The sequence below is a fragment of the Ostrea edulis genome, chromosome 9 (assembly GCF_947568905.1).
Source record: "Ostrea edulis chromosome 9, xbOstEdul1.1, whole genome shotgun sequence".
In the NCBI taxonomy this organism is placed as follows: Eukaryota; Metazoa; Mollusca; class Bivalvia; order Ostreida; family Ostreidae; genus Ostrea; species Ostrea edulis.
In genome coordinates, this window is record NC_079172.1 from 16,010,328 (window position 1) to 16,025,355 (window position 15,028).

The window sequence follows — 15,028 nt, forward strand, 5'->3', positions numbered from 1 at the left end:
GCTGATCCTTAAGCCATCTTTACATTTTATTCCAAGAAACCATAATATACATACATATGATTACAGTACTCATATTTAGTGTAATCAATTCATATTTGTGATATTGATTGAATTTTTACTTCTTGAATCAGACCTTATGAACTGGTTTGTCGAGCTTGAGAAGAAAGTAGTCAAGTGGCACACCAACCCTTCGAAAACTGCATTTATAACAAAAATCGACAAACTCCTATACTGATTTTAACCAATCCCGTTCTTCCTTTTTATCTTGTTTTTGATTTATATATCATTTTGTACTCTGGGCACACCATAGATGGGATCAGGTACCCAGGAGGGATAAGAATGCACTTTTGACAAGTCACACCCGCCAAAGCCCTATATTTTGATCAGGCAAACAGAGTAATATGTAGTGAATATTACTATCGAAAGAACAGTCTAACAATTAAAATGAAACACATGAGACGGCATTAAACCTAATGACAGGTTGTATTTGTAAGTTAGATTGTTATAACGACCATAAAATTTGAGAAATGCTGACATTAAACAAGACTGTTAAAACCCTTGCAACATCAAATTATATATTATCAGCATGCCTCAATTTAAAGACTGATCACATGCAGAAAATGCTCATACGCATAGAATCAGTTGAGAGTCAAAAACGCTATACTCAGATGACGATGGAACATTGCTGCACAAATATGGATGGGTAGCCGACAAGGAAAAGGCCAAAACCATCCCGTTTGTCGCAAAGCTAATCCGTGTATCATTTGGGGATGAGTACAATTTTAATTTTTTTCGGTAGTAATAAAATTAGTAACTAACGAACCTTATGGGGAATTCCATGGCTGTCATAGAAGACCATGGTCTGTAAAAGATCAGCTATGGGAGAGTCCTGGTCCGTTCCGTCCTGAAAGATTGTTTTTAGAAACATTCATCTCCAACAAAGTTGTCGAAATTCACATAAACATTCACATGAAATAAAAATGGAATTTCTTATAGAAATTGTACATGTGCATTGTTCTTTTGTTACGTTTTATCATTCTATCAATTGCATGATTCTAGATCCCCATTTCGTGAAATGTCGATAGTACAAACAAGAATGGGATCCAAACAGAGCCCTCCATTATAACGGGTATATTGTATGTATTAAAGGTAACTAGAACATTATACTACCATTTTCTCTCTCTCTCTCTCTCTCTCTCTCTCTCTCTCTCTCTCTCTCTCTCGCATGTATATGAAAGTATACATGGAACTAAACCTGCAGTGCCATCTATATCTTATTTTGAAGATTTTGATAGTTTTTCATGTACATTTAGGCTTTAGCTATTTTCTCCAGAGATAAGTGACTAATACTAAAACACTTCGACCAATAATTTGACATATTAGATAGGATTTAATGCTTGATTACTTTGTGCAAATAATTAAGATTAAAAACAACATGTCTACAAAAACTTCCGATTTAGATTTTTATTAGTAACTCACGACAAAGGTTTGTCTTTATAGCACAACAATAAGAAAGTTCATGTACATTACCAGAAAGGCTCATATCGCATTTTATCTTATAACAGTATCTTTCTTTTAAATATTCTCTCTCTCTCTCTCTCTCTCTCTCTCTCTCTCTCTCTCTCTCTCTCTCTCTCTCTCTCTCAGATTGACAATTAATGATAAATATAATTACCCACTCATCCATTAATCCTGGATGCCAGTTGCCATTTTTCTGGAATACTTCCCAGGTATTCCAAACAAAATTTTGCGGGAGCTGAAAATTCTGTCTTCGAATTCCCGCTATAATGAATAAAAAAAAATGTTTGTCGTTTGTGAAAGGTATTGAATGATATTAAAGTATAAAGCGAACTTTGTACATCATGGAAAATAGGAAACTCACTAAATGTTTGACTTGTAAAACTATGTAAAAATGTATATTGATAAGAGAGGTTTTTACGTGAATTTATTGTTAAAGAATATTTTTCATTAAAAAAAGTTGATAAAAAAAAATCATAGCAATTTATCCTTTATTTTCTCTACACGATGTCAAAAACACGACGAATGGTCATCATTATCATTTTCTTTTAACGGGCTAATCATTTACACTATTTCCAGCTACCAATTTTTAAAGCCCTCGTCACATCAAACTCATTTCCAAATGACCTACCTCGTCCTATAAAATCGTAAAACGGCTTGTGGTCAGGGTTTGAACAACAATTCGGTCCTAGTCTATTCATTAATTAAACAGTCCTTTAGAAGTCCACAGTCAGTTCACATCAAGTTCGGATCGGGCCAATATATCTGATTAAAATCAGATCCTCGACACGCTCCTTTATTTTTATATTGTCGCCTCGTGTAGTGACAATACAAAAATAAAGGAGCGGATCGAGGAGCTGATTTTAATCAGATTGTAATCGGGTAAATTTGTTGTTTCCAAGCAGCCAAAGTCCGTCTGTAGTCCGATTAAACCTGTTCGTAACTAATTCTACTTGGTTTTCAATTTCTAACTACTTTTTGCACTCGACCAGAGACAGTTTACTTCGTCCTCGTCTCGTTATTAGTTAATTCGAACGCACTCGTGCAGTGAATGTGCAATCCCGTCTTGACTCGAGGTTTATTCCCATCTTGTCTCGAGGGCTATTTCCGTCTGGACTCGGAGGTTAAATGTAATTATGTGCCATTCATCATTCTTACAACAGACGAGTTAGACTTAGTAAGAGCTTACAACAGACGAGTTAAACTTAGTAAGAGCTTACAACAGACGAGTTAGACTTAGTAAGAGCTTACAACAGACGAGTTAGACTTAGTAAGAGCTTACAACAGACGAGATAGACGGTGTTATTGTTATGCTGCAATTACATTAAACGTTTTTGGTAAACGCATCTTCATAATATTATTTTTAGAATGTTCCTATTTCAACATTATTTACTAAGGAAAAACATTTTCTTAGAAATCTTAATTTTGTTGTAGGAAAATAAAATCTACTGTGATGTTACATGCTGAAAAACTTAATTAGGTACAGTAATGTCGACACCTGAATGCCAGCCATACGTTCAAGAAAACAAAATACACATAACGGATGTTTCATCAAATACACAGTAATCATTTACATTTTGATATATGTAAGGTTAGCAAACGTATATTACTCATTTGTCTGCATATCATCTCTAGATATTGATAAAGTAACGAAGATGAATGATCCAAAATATTCGAAATATCGTCTATGGTTTTTTTCCCCGTACTTAGTTAAAGTGTCAGCACGAATCTTAAGTATCAAGATTCCTTAAAAACAACTAAGCATCAGAGACAACCCATATACACTGAAGTGACCTGAGGATATGTTAGATGTAAACTCTGCTAAAATCTATCATAAAAATCCTTCAGTGAAAAATCAATACTAAGTCTTTAATTGCAAACTCAATGTATACTAACTTTAAGTGTGGCATAAAGATATGTCGGAGTTACAAATGGTTGTATCGAATATCGAAAACATGATAATCTTTTTTTATGAACATGAATCGAGATGTATTTTGTGCATTTGAACACTTGTATGCGGCATGTTGATGTACAATGTATATCATATTGATAGTAATCTCAAGTGTTTTTAGAACTGCTCTGCATGGTAAATATACTAAAAGACTTAGTGTATACTATATATTCGTACAGTGTGCACATTTTATACATATTAGAGCATGTATTTTACAACACTACCAACATGCAGTGTTATGATTAAGAACTGTAAATAATTAGAATAATAGTTAACAAACCTTCCAATGAAGTATTAAGCGGTAGTGAAGATACCTCTCCGATACAAATGAGGACTGCCAGAATCAGTTTCTGCATCGTCTTCAGTGTCCGCAGACTTGAATTATTAGAAAACCATTTCTAGTTTAATTTATATAGAGGTTTTATCGTCTACATCTGACACAAATTTCTTTTTTCTATAATCCGTATTATTTTCATAAATTAAAGTTTGTAAGATTGAACTGATTTCTATAAAGTACATATGATTATACTTTATTGGTCACAGATTTATGGTTTTACAAGAGTACACGAGGCTTAAGTTGTTTGGTTTTTATCGTATCCTGTTTACATATTTATTTTTAAGGCTTACTGCTGCGTACATGCACTTTTATCCTCATTTGTCTTTAGCTTTGCTTCGAATATTATTTCTTTATCACTAAAAAGGGTTTAATCCAGGGTTTTTTTCACCTTCTTTTCATAATATACTTACGTTAAATAGAAAAGCTCGGTTCGATTATCATTAAGCTGACCTCTGTCTTCTCTTAACCGTTGTCATTTAAGTACTTACAGCAATGAATATTAAGTTTAGATTTGCTCTTTATTGGAATTAAAACGTTTTTAAGCTGACGTTGTCAGTGATAAGATACATATTGTTTTAAACGATTACGTTCAGTAGATACCCCTTTTGATTTTAAAAATACATATAGAACAAAGAAAGATCCCGAGAATGAAGGATTTTCTTCACTACGCTATCCATCCATAAATACATGGAAAGTGTCATCTTCGTGAAAATCTATAGGAACCTTTGATAGAAGTTGCTTTTAATGTGTTACTACATTGAATTTCAATACAAGTATGTTATCCTCCTTTGATCAGAACTATACGATATAGAGAAGTAAATGTGCCTGTGTATTATTAAAGCCTGTATACGCTATATAGAAGAAGTAAATGCGCCTGTGTATAATGAAAGTCTGTATACGCTATGTCACACATCCTCATAAGTAGTGTTGGGGATCGGTTGTCTTCAACTAAAAATATCATACTATCTGACATGTGGTTATTTTTTAGTGCAACTGGGTTCTTTCTGTGAAATAAGATATATCCAAGAAAACACGAGATGACTGACAGTTATAAAAGCCCTGTCACCGGACGATGCTACCGAATTCTTGTGAACACATCCAGTCGCACGGACAACTACATCTACCTCATTATTTGTAAGGTCTGTGACCAAAAATACATAGGGGGAACTACGTAGAAGGATCAATAACCAACGGTCTACCATTAAAACCAAATGGGCCAAACAAACCGTTGCCAAGCATTTCAATCTCACGGGACACAAAGTGGTTGTTGACCAAACCGCTCACCAGACGGATGCGGAGAGGAAGAACAAGAAGAAATTAACTGAAATCATTCCGCCCCAATGGCATGAACAAACTCGATGACTCCACCAGAATGTATGTGGCCTAGCTTCCCCTAGTTGTCTAGTTGTACATATACATTTTCTATTCGCCGTCTACTTTTTGCAACATTACCTCCATATGTACATGTACTCGATCTTTCCATCTTTTGCTAATATATATATATAAAGTCACATATCGCATTTTCAAAATATTTAGATTCATCTGAAGTGCATAAATTGTTATGTTGTTATGAATTAACATGTAGCTGTTTACGAATTTGTCAGCAACAATAAATACTGATCCTATCTGACACCGTGCTTTATCAGACGTGACCAGTACGGGGTGTTTTACGGTACCGTGTCTAATGGAGAGTATCACTGTTTGTTAAAGAAATACGATCAAATTAGTTTTCACAAAGTGATTTTGTCACTCAAGAAATTTTCAGTTTTAACAACGAGATATCATCGATTCCATTTTCCTCCTGCATTTTAAAATTATTCGGGACAAAAAGTGCGTCTTGGGGTGAATTTCGTCATCATATAATCAGCATGCACTACTGAGGAGTAGTTTAAAGATTCGCCGGTATCTTATGTACGCGTTGAACGTGTCCAATGAATTTTCCAAAGATGACTTGTAACTATGAGCTTGATGCTTATTTTCGTGAGCCACAGGCCTATCAGCTATACATAAATACAATTATTAATATATATACAATCAACAATAACATTGTAGAGAGTGAGTTATTACAATAATTGTTGAATATTGTAGAAAGTTTCCAAAATTAATCAGTTCTTTAGTATTTTGACACTTAATTTAATAGAAAGAATTCACTTCCGTTGCTAATTTTCCGACCATCAGACTAATTCCTGTCTGGGATATTTCTCGTTTGAGATAATATCATTAGACAGATAACATCACTAGACAGATAACATCACTAGACAGATAACATCACTAGACAGATAAATTATTAGACGTAATATCACTGGACAGATAAATCACTAAACAGATAACATCACTAGACAGATAACATCACTAGACAGATAAATTACTAGACAGATAACATCACTAGACAGATAAATCACTAGACAGATAATATCACTGGACAGATAAATCACTAGACAGATAACATCACTAGACAGATAACATCACTAGACAGATAACATCACTAGACAGATAACATCACTAGACAGATAACATCACTAGACAGATAAATTACAAGACAGATAATATCACTAGACAGAAAACATCATTAGACAGATAATATCACTAGACAGAAAACATCATTAGACAGATAATATCACTAGACAGATAAATTACTAAACAGATAAATCATTAGACAGATAACATCACTAGACAGATAACATCACTAGACAGGTAACATCACTAGACAGATAATATCACTAGACAGATAAATAATTAGACAGATAATATCATTAGACAGAAAATATCATTAGACAGATAACATCACTAGACAGATAACATCACTAGACAGATAATGTCACTAAACAGATAATATCACTAGTCAGATAAATCACTAGACAGATAATATCATTAGACAGATAACAACACACTAGACAGATCATATCACTAGACAGATAACATCACTATAGACAGATAAAATCACTAGAAAGATAAATCACTAGACAGATAAATAACTAAACAGATAACATCAGTAGACAGATAAATCACTAGACAGATAACATCACTAGATAGATAATATCACTAGACAGATAAATAACTAGACAAATAATATCACTAGACAGATAAATCACTAGATACATCACATCACTAGACAGATAATATCACTAGACAGCTTATATAACTAGACAGATAAATCACTAAACAGATAAATCATTAGACAGATAACATCACTAGACAGATAACCACTAAACAGATAAATCATTAGATAGATAACATCACTAGACAGATAACATTACAAGACAAATAATATCACTAGACAGATAAATCATTAGATAACATCACTAGACAAATAATATCACTAGACAGATAAATCATTAGATAACATCACTAGACAAATAATATCACTAGACAGATAACATCACTAGAAAGATAACATCACTAGACAGATACCATCACTAGACAGATAACATCACTAGACAGATAATATCACTAGACAGATAAATCATTAGACGTATAACATCACTAGACAGATAATATCACTAGACAGAAAACATCATTAGACAGATAATATCACTAGACAGAAAACATCATTAGACAGATAATATCACTAGACAGATAAATTACTAAACAGATAAATCATTAGACAGATAACATCACTAGACAGATAACATCACTAGACAGGTAACATCACTAGACAGATAATATCACTAGACAGATAAATAATTAGACAGATAATATCATTAGACAGAAAATATCATTAGACAGATAACATCACTAGACAGATAACATCACTAGACAGATAATGTCACTAAACAGATAATATCACTAGTCAGATAAATCACTAGACAGATAATATCATTAGACAGATAACAACACACTAGACAGATCATATCACTAGACAGATAACATCACTATAGACAGATAAAATCACTAGAAAGATAAATCACTAGACAGATAAATAACTAAACAGATAACATCAGTAGACAGATAAATCACTAGACAGATAGCATCACTAGATAGATAATATCACTAGACAGATAAATAACTAGACAAATAATATCACTAGACAGATAAATCACTAGATACATCACATCACTAGACAGATAATATCACTAGACAGCTTATATAACTAGACAGATAAATCACTAAACAGATAAATCATTAGACAGATAACATCACTAGACAGATAACCACTAAACAGATAAATCATTAAATAGATAACATCACTAGACAGATAACATTACAAGACAAATAATATCACTAGACAGATAAATCATTAGATAACATCACTAGACAAATAATATCACTAGACAGATAACATCACTAGAAAGATAACATCACTAGACAGATACCATCACTAGACAGATAACATCACTAGACAGATAATATCACTAGACAGATAAATTACAAGACAGATAATATCACTAGACAGAAAACATCATTAGACAGATAATATCACTAGACAGAAAACATCATTAGACAGATAATATCACTAGACAGATAAATTACTAAACAGATAAATCATTAGACAGATAACATCACTAGACAGATAACATCACTAGACAGGTAACATCACTAGACAGATAACATCACTAGACAGATAAATCACTAGACAGATAACATCACTAGACAGATAATATCACTAGACAGATAAATAATTAGACAGATAATATCATTAGACAGAAAATATCATTAGACAGATAACATCACTAGACAGATACCATCACTAGACATATAATGTCACTAAACAGATAATATCACTAGTCAGATAAATCACTAGACAGATAATATCATTAGACAGATAACAACACACTAGACAGATCATATCACTAGACAGATAACATCACTATAGACAGATAAAATCACTAGAAAGATAAATCACTAGACAGATAAATAACTAAACAGATAACATCAGTAGACAGATAAATCACTAGACAGATAACATCACTAGATAGATAATATCACTAGACAGATAAATAACTAGACAAATAATATCACTAGACAGATAAATCACTAGATACATCACATCACTAGACAGATAATATCACTAGACAGCTTATATAACTAGACAGATAAATCACTAAACAGATAAATCATTAGACAGATAACATCACTAGACAGATAACCACTAAACAGATAAATCATTAGATAGATAACATCACTAGACAGATAACATTACAAGACAAATAATATCACTAGACAGATAAATCATTAGATAACATCACTAGACAAATAATATCACTAGACAGATAAATCATTAGATAACATCACTAGACAAATAATATCACTAGACAGATAACATCACTAGAAAGATAACATCACTAGACAGATACCATCACTAGACAGATAACATCACTAGACAGATAATATCACTAGACAGATAAATCATTAGACGTATAACATCACTAGACAGATAATATCACTAGACAGATAAATCATTAGACATATAACATCACTAGACAGATAACATCACTAGACAGATAATATCACTAGACAGATAGATCATTAGACATATAACATCACTAGACAGATAATATCACTAGACAGATAATATCACTAGACATATAACATCACGAGACAGATAACATCACTAGACAGATAATATCACTAGACAGAGGATGTAAATTTCTGTCTCACTTCCATATTTCTTCAACTTGTACAACTTTATTTATTTTTTCATATTGATGAAAACTCAAGTCCCGCTCCTATTGTCCGCCCATCGGATTTTTTGGATTAGACTATCTATTACAGATTATTTTAAATCAAGTCACCAAATTTTCAGTAATAATAATACATATTGCAGTAATAATAATACATATTGCAGTAAGAAAGTTTGATAAGCTGAAATTTTCAGTAATAATAATACATATTGCAGTAAGAAAGTTTGACAAGCTGAAATTTCGTACGTCCCACGATTTTTTAAAAACAAAATTCAAATTTTATTATTTTTAGTCCATTTTTTTTTTCATGAAATTTCTAGTTTTGAATTATCAAGATAAATAACATGCATAATCTCATTTTACAAATAAATTCGCGCTCATTATATATAATACGCTGACAGTGCTGCCGTCTGAGCGAGTCCATCTACATGTACATTGTATATTACTAGTACACTGTATGTTCAGGGATTCGATCAGGTTAAATTTAAGCTATATCTATTTACCAGATACTCCGTACATTAATAGGATTGGGTAGCAGAGACAGCCTATATCAGCTCTCTCCCAAGGTTATTGTTAAATCATGAACAATAAAACCTCTGTAATATGTTTGTTGCAAGATTAGGGTATCTAAAATACTCGGCATGTTATTACAATCATATATATGAATGTGATCAAAAGATTTATATACTAAATTTATATTTATGTTGCCCTCGGCTGCCTACACTGTGATTTGCTCAACCTTTGACGACTTGTTTTGAATTGTATGTTCTAGAATGCCTCTACTTTCCTCATTCCTACTCCCAATCTTTCAAAGTCACTAATTCATTATGTGATAAGGATGCCCAAAAATGGAAGCAAACTAGAGTCACGCTTTTTACAATGTCAGCCCATTCTAAGCTAGAGTCAGACTCATTACAATGTCAAATTTATCTAAGCTAGAGTCACACTTATTAAAATGTCAGTTGTATCTAAGCTAGTGTCACACTTATTATAATGTCAGTTGTATCTAAGCTAGAGTCACACTTATTACAATGTCATCACTATCTAAGCTAGAGTCACACTTATTACAATGTCAGTTCTATCTAAGCTAGAGTCACACTTATTACAATATCATCACTATATAAGCTTTGCAATGTCATCACGATATAAGCTAGAGTCACACTTATTACAATGTCAGTTCTATCTAAGCTAGAGTCACACTTATTACAATATCATCACTATATAAGCTTTGCAATGTCATCACGATATAAGCTAGAGTCACACTTATTACAATGTCAGTTCTATCTAAGCTAGAGTCACACTTATTAAAATGTCAGTTGTATCTAAGCTAGAGTCACACTTATTAAAATGTCAGTTGTATCTAAGCTAGAGTCACACTTATTACAATCTCAGTTGTATCTAAGCTAGAGTCACACTTATTACAATGTAAGCTCTATTGAGGCTAAAATCACACTTATTACAATGTCAGTTGTATCTAAGCTAGAGTCACTTATTACAATCTCAGTTCTATCTAAGCTAGAGTCACACTTATTAAAATGTCAGTTGTATCTAAGCTAGAGTCACACTTATTACAATCTCAGTTGTATCTAAGCTAGAGTCACACTTATTACAATCTCAGTTGTATCTAAGCTAGAGTCACACTTATTACAATGTCAGTTGTATCTAAGCTAGAGTCATACTTATTACAATATCATCACTATATAAGCTAGAGTCACACTTATTACAATCTCAGTTGTATCTAAGCTAGAGTCACACTTATTACAATCTCAGTTGTATCTAAACTAGAGTCACACTTCTTACAATGTCAGCTCTATCTAAGCTAGAGTCACACTTATTACAATGTCATCTCTATCTAAGCTAGAGTCACACTTATTACAATGTCATCACTATCTAAGCTAGAGTCACACTTATTACAATGTCATCACTATCTAAGCTAGAGTCACGCTTATTACAATGTCATCACGATCTAACCTACCGTCATGCTTATTACAGTGTCAACTCTACGCATGCTAAGGTCATATAACAGTTTTAAGTGATAACTAAGAATGCTTAAACGACTCTTGTTATATTTGGTAAAACACCGGAAGTTGTTAAAAAGATCTCTGCATCATGGATAATAGTTACAAACTGAATAAAGTTTTATTTGCACACGAGGATTTAATTCTCTTCTGTCAAATAGTAAATATACTAAGTCCACTGCCTCCTCATAGAGGATAAGCGATTCAATGAATCTGATTCACTAATTAATTAATGTAAATATACATTATATGTATTTTTGCAGCGTATGATAATATGATATGTTCAGTACCAACTCATTTTCATCTACTTACGCCATACGGTCATTTGATTTTCATGAATTCAAACTTTTAATTCTTTCAATTTGACTTCTCAAAAAAAATAATAATAATAAACGTCTTGTAAAGATATCAGTTAGTCTTTTTTCCTTTGAATTGTTGTGTTATTTTTATCTTAGTCATAAATTGGTAGCATTTTACATGTTTTCTCGTATTTTCATCAGAAAATTTGAAGTTTGTATTTGTAAAACGTCACGAATGGCTCCAATGAATACATCTTTGCACTTTCATTCAATCATCTGTGTTCTTGTGACCCACAACTACAAGAGTGCAATGGTACTTCTGTACTTGTAAATTGTGTATCCAAGAATATTTTTCATTTTACGCCAGAAATAATCAGATCAAGTCGGCAGTAATGTTTAATGAGGTATATGCTTCAGTTGCACCTAAGCAGTACACTGTAAAATAGAGTTTTCTCAGACTGAAGCAATTCCATCTAAAAACTAGTTTTCCATGTTTGTAAATCGAATTGATAAGTCGTTCCCTCTCTCCGATGCCTAACATATCAAATCCATGTTCAGGTATGTTTGTTACTCTCTGAGAGTTTTTCTTACACTAGTTTATTGTATATGCAATGTTTGTGGTACCATTCTTCTGTTTCGAGAAAATCTGTATATGAATATAATATATTGTAAACTGATGCGATTACGAAAAAGCATCGTATAAGGAATGCACTACATCACGTGACGTTTTGGAAACTACTGCGTACGTAACTTCATATCCTAGACGTACATTTCTCATGCTTATTGATTTCATTTTATTTAAGTAGCATTTTGCATTGAAATGAATACCAATAACAATCAAAATGATTTATTATTACTCAACAAAACTGTAGAAATATTAACACAGAAGAACCACATACATGTATCATCTATTTATAGATGACTTTTCAGATTTTTTATATAACAAACAAAAAATTGAAAATGATTATAGATATTAGAAACACATGTACCCTACTCTTTTGTTTCTTTGTTTTATATCAAAGGTGCGAATTGTATTTGTTGTGCTTGGAGAGGTCAGGGTAAAACTGACATGATCGTATGATGCCAAATTATTAACCTACGACCGACAATTGTTTCCCCATCACATACGGCTTGAGGAATTAATCAGTTCTCAGCTCTTTCTCCCACGAAATATACTTGAAAATTTACACAGCATTACTTAACGTTTATTTTGCATTGTTTACATTGCATTAAATCAAAACAAGAAGAAGAAAAGATTTCGTTCCAATGTCGATTGTTAATCTGAAAAAATATAAATTGATTAGAAATATTAAGGTTTACATAGATAGAGACATATTGCAGGTTATAGACTTGGACCTTTAATTCAATACTTCATAAAGGTAAATCGCAATAAAATATTACAAACAATACTAAATACGTGTTCAACATTAAATAAATAACTAATTAAAATCATAAATTGAAATGTTCACTAATTGTTGATAACAAAAAAATCTTAACTTGTGAGAGGGTCAACTAGATAAACTAAACAACAACTACTCTTGTATTAAATCTCGAGAGTCATCACGTTTTAACATTTCTGTCATATTTTAACATTGATGAGATAAGTAGTCGTTGGTGAAGAAGAACTGCAGCTTTGTCAAGCGCCCCATCTCATAGTAACACTTGGGGACTTTCTCAAACATGAACTGAAAAAGACAAGATACAAATTTTCGATTAATAGCCAATAGATTTAGAGAGATGTATACATACTTCAATGAAAGATTGTGAAGAGGACTGTTGCAAATATGTATGTGAAATAGAAACAGATACACTTAGCATATTATGTAAACCAAGATGTTCTATATGGCACGGTGGAAACAAGCTGAAAGCTAAACAAAGAAAATGTTTTATAACGATTTGATTAACCCTATTACCGATAATAAAATCAGATAGAGTACGTTACTTATATTGCATTGGTATTTTGTGAAAGACATGTTTTGTATATTGCTTTTATTGCAATGGTACTATGTGAAAGGCATATTGTATTACTCATATTGCATTGGTATTTTGTGAAAGACATAGTATGAAGTATGTTACTTATATTGCACTGGTATTTTGTGAAAGACATAGTATGAACTATGTTACTCATATTGCACTGGTATTTTGTGAAAGACATAGTATGAACTATGTTACTCATATTGCACTGGTACTTTATGAAAGACAATACAGCATGTTACTCATATTGCACTGGTATTTTGTGAAAGACATAGTATGAACTATGTTACTTATATTGCACTGGTATTTTGTGAAACACATAGTATGAACTCTTTTACCTATATTGCACTGGTATTGTGAGAAAGACATAGTATGAACTATGTTACTTATATTGCACTGGTACTTTGTCAAAGACATAGTTTGAACTATGTTACTTATATTGCACTGGTACTTTGTGATAGATGCCAGTGTGTTACGTATTCCTCCTCAGTAAGTGTTAGGGTTAGGGTTCTTCAGGAAGGCAACAGTATACATTTCCTGATCTTTCGTGATATAGACATCTAAGATTAATTTCTCGTTTTGGATGTGAGAAACTTATTCGCAGAAGTCCATCGTCGGTAAGAATTTGACAATATATTTCGATGTTTGAAACTTACCCGCAGAAGTCCTTTGTCTGGATGTTCTAAATTGCAGGAAGAGAAATCCAGCTTCCAAAGCAGTGAGAACCCCGTCAATCGTCCATGGTTATAGTTCAACAACAAGGGAAATTGGGATTGGCAATCCTGATCGTCATGGAAGTTGTAACTAAAGATCCGACCTATTTATGTAGATAATGATGAAATGTATTTCAAAGTTATACTTAAAGGCAGATTTGAATTTGTAGTTTATCGTGAAATTTTGACTTGGACATGTTGTCTCTAACTGCTTGATCGTGAATATCGAATTTTCAGTATAGAGATCTGTTACGGTACCTGTATATATCATTATTATATACACTATATATACAAACTTCTTAAAGTATTGCCACATTGACCTCTATTTTAAACAGTTTTTCTGCTCAGGGTTAGGGTCAGGATTATACCCTATATATATTATTATTATATACAATATATACACAAACTTCTTAAACATTAACAATTAATGCCACATTGACCTCTATTTTAAACAGTTTTTCTGCTCATTAACAATCAACGACACTTGCTACAAACACATTTTTTTAAATGATCAAAATAAAAATTAGATAATTAAAATGAATGAACAAGTGAAGATAACGAACGGCGACCAGACTCGTGTATAAGAATACAAAATGA

At 32.3% G+C, this 15,028-nt stretch overlaps 1 protein-coding gene across 1 annotated transcript in view; it reads right to left on the reverse strand.

The window, feature by feature from the left end:
• LOC125660234 (uncharacterized) overlaps positions 1 to 15,028 on the reverse strand; it is a 54,837-nt gene that overhangs the window by 21,570 nt on the left and 18,239 nt on the right. The window contains exons 6-11 of the mRNA XM_048892068.2: positions 14,375 to 14,535; positions 13,336 to 13,429; positions 12,369 to 12,390; positions 3,750 to 3,844; positions 1,676 to 1,782; positions 824 to 904 (exon numbers count right to left, since the gene is read on the reverse strand). Coding sequence (XP_048748025.2) covers positions 824 to 904; positions 1,676 to 1,782; positions 3,750 to 3,844; positions 12,369 to 12,390; positions 13,336 to 13,429; positions 14,375 to 14,535 — 560 coding nt within the window. The remainder of the gene's footprint in view (positions 1 to 823; positions 905 to 1,675; positions 1,783 to 3,749; positions 3,845 to 12,368; positions 12,391 to 13,335; positions 13,430 to 14,374; positions 14,536 to 15,028) is intronic.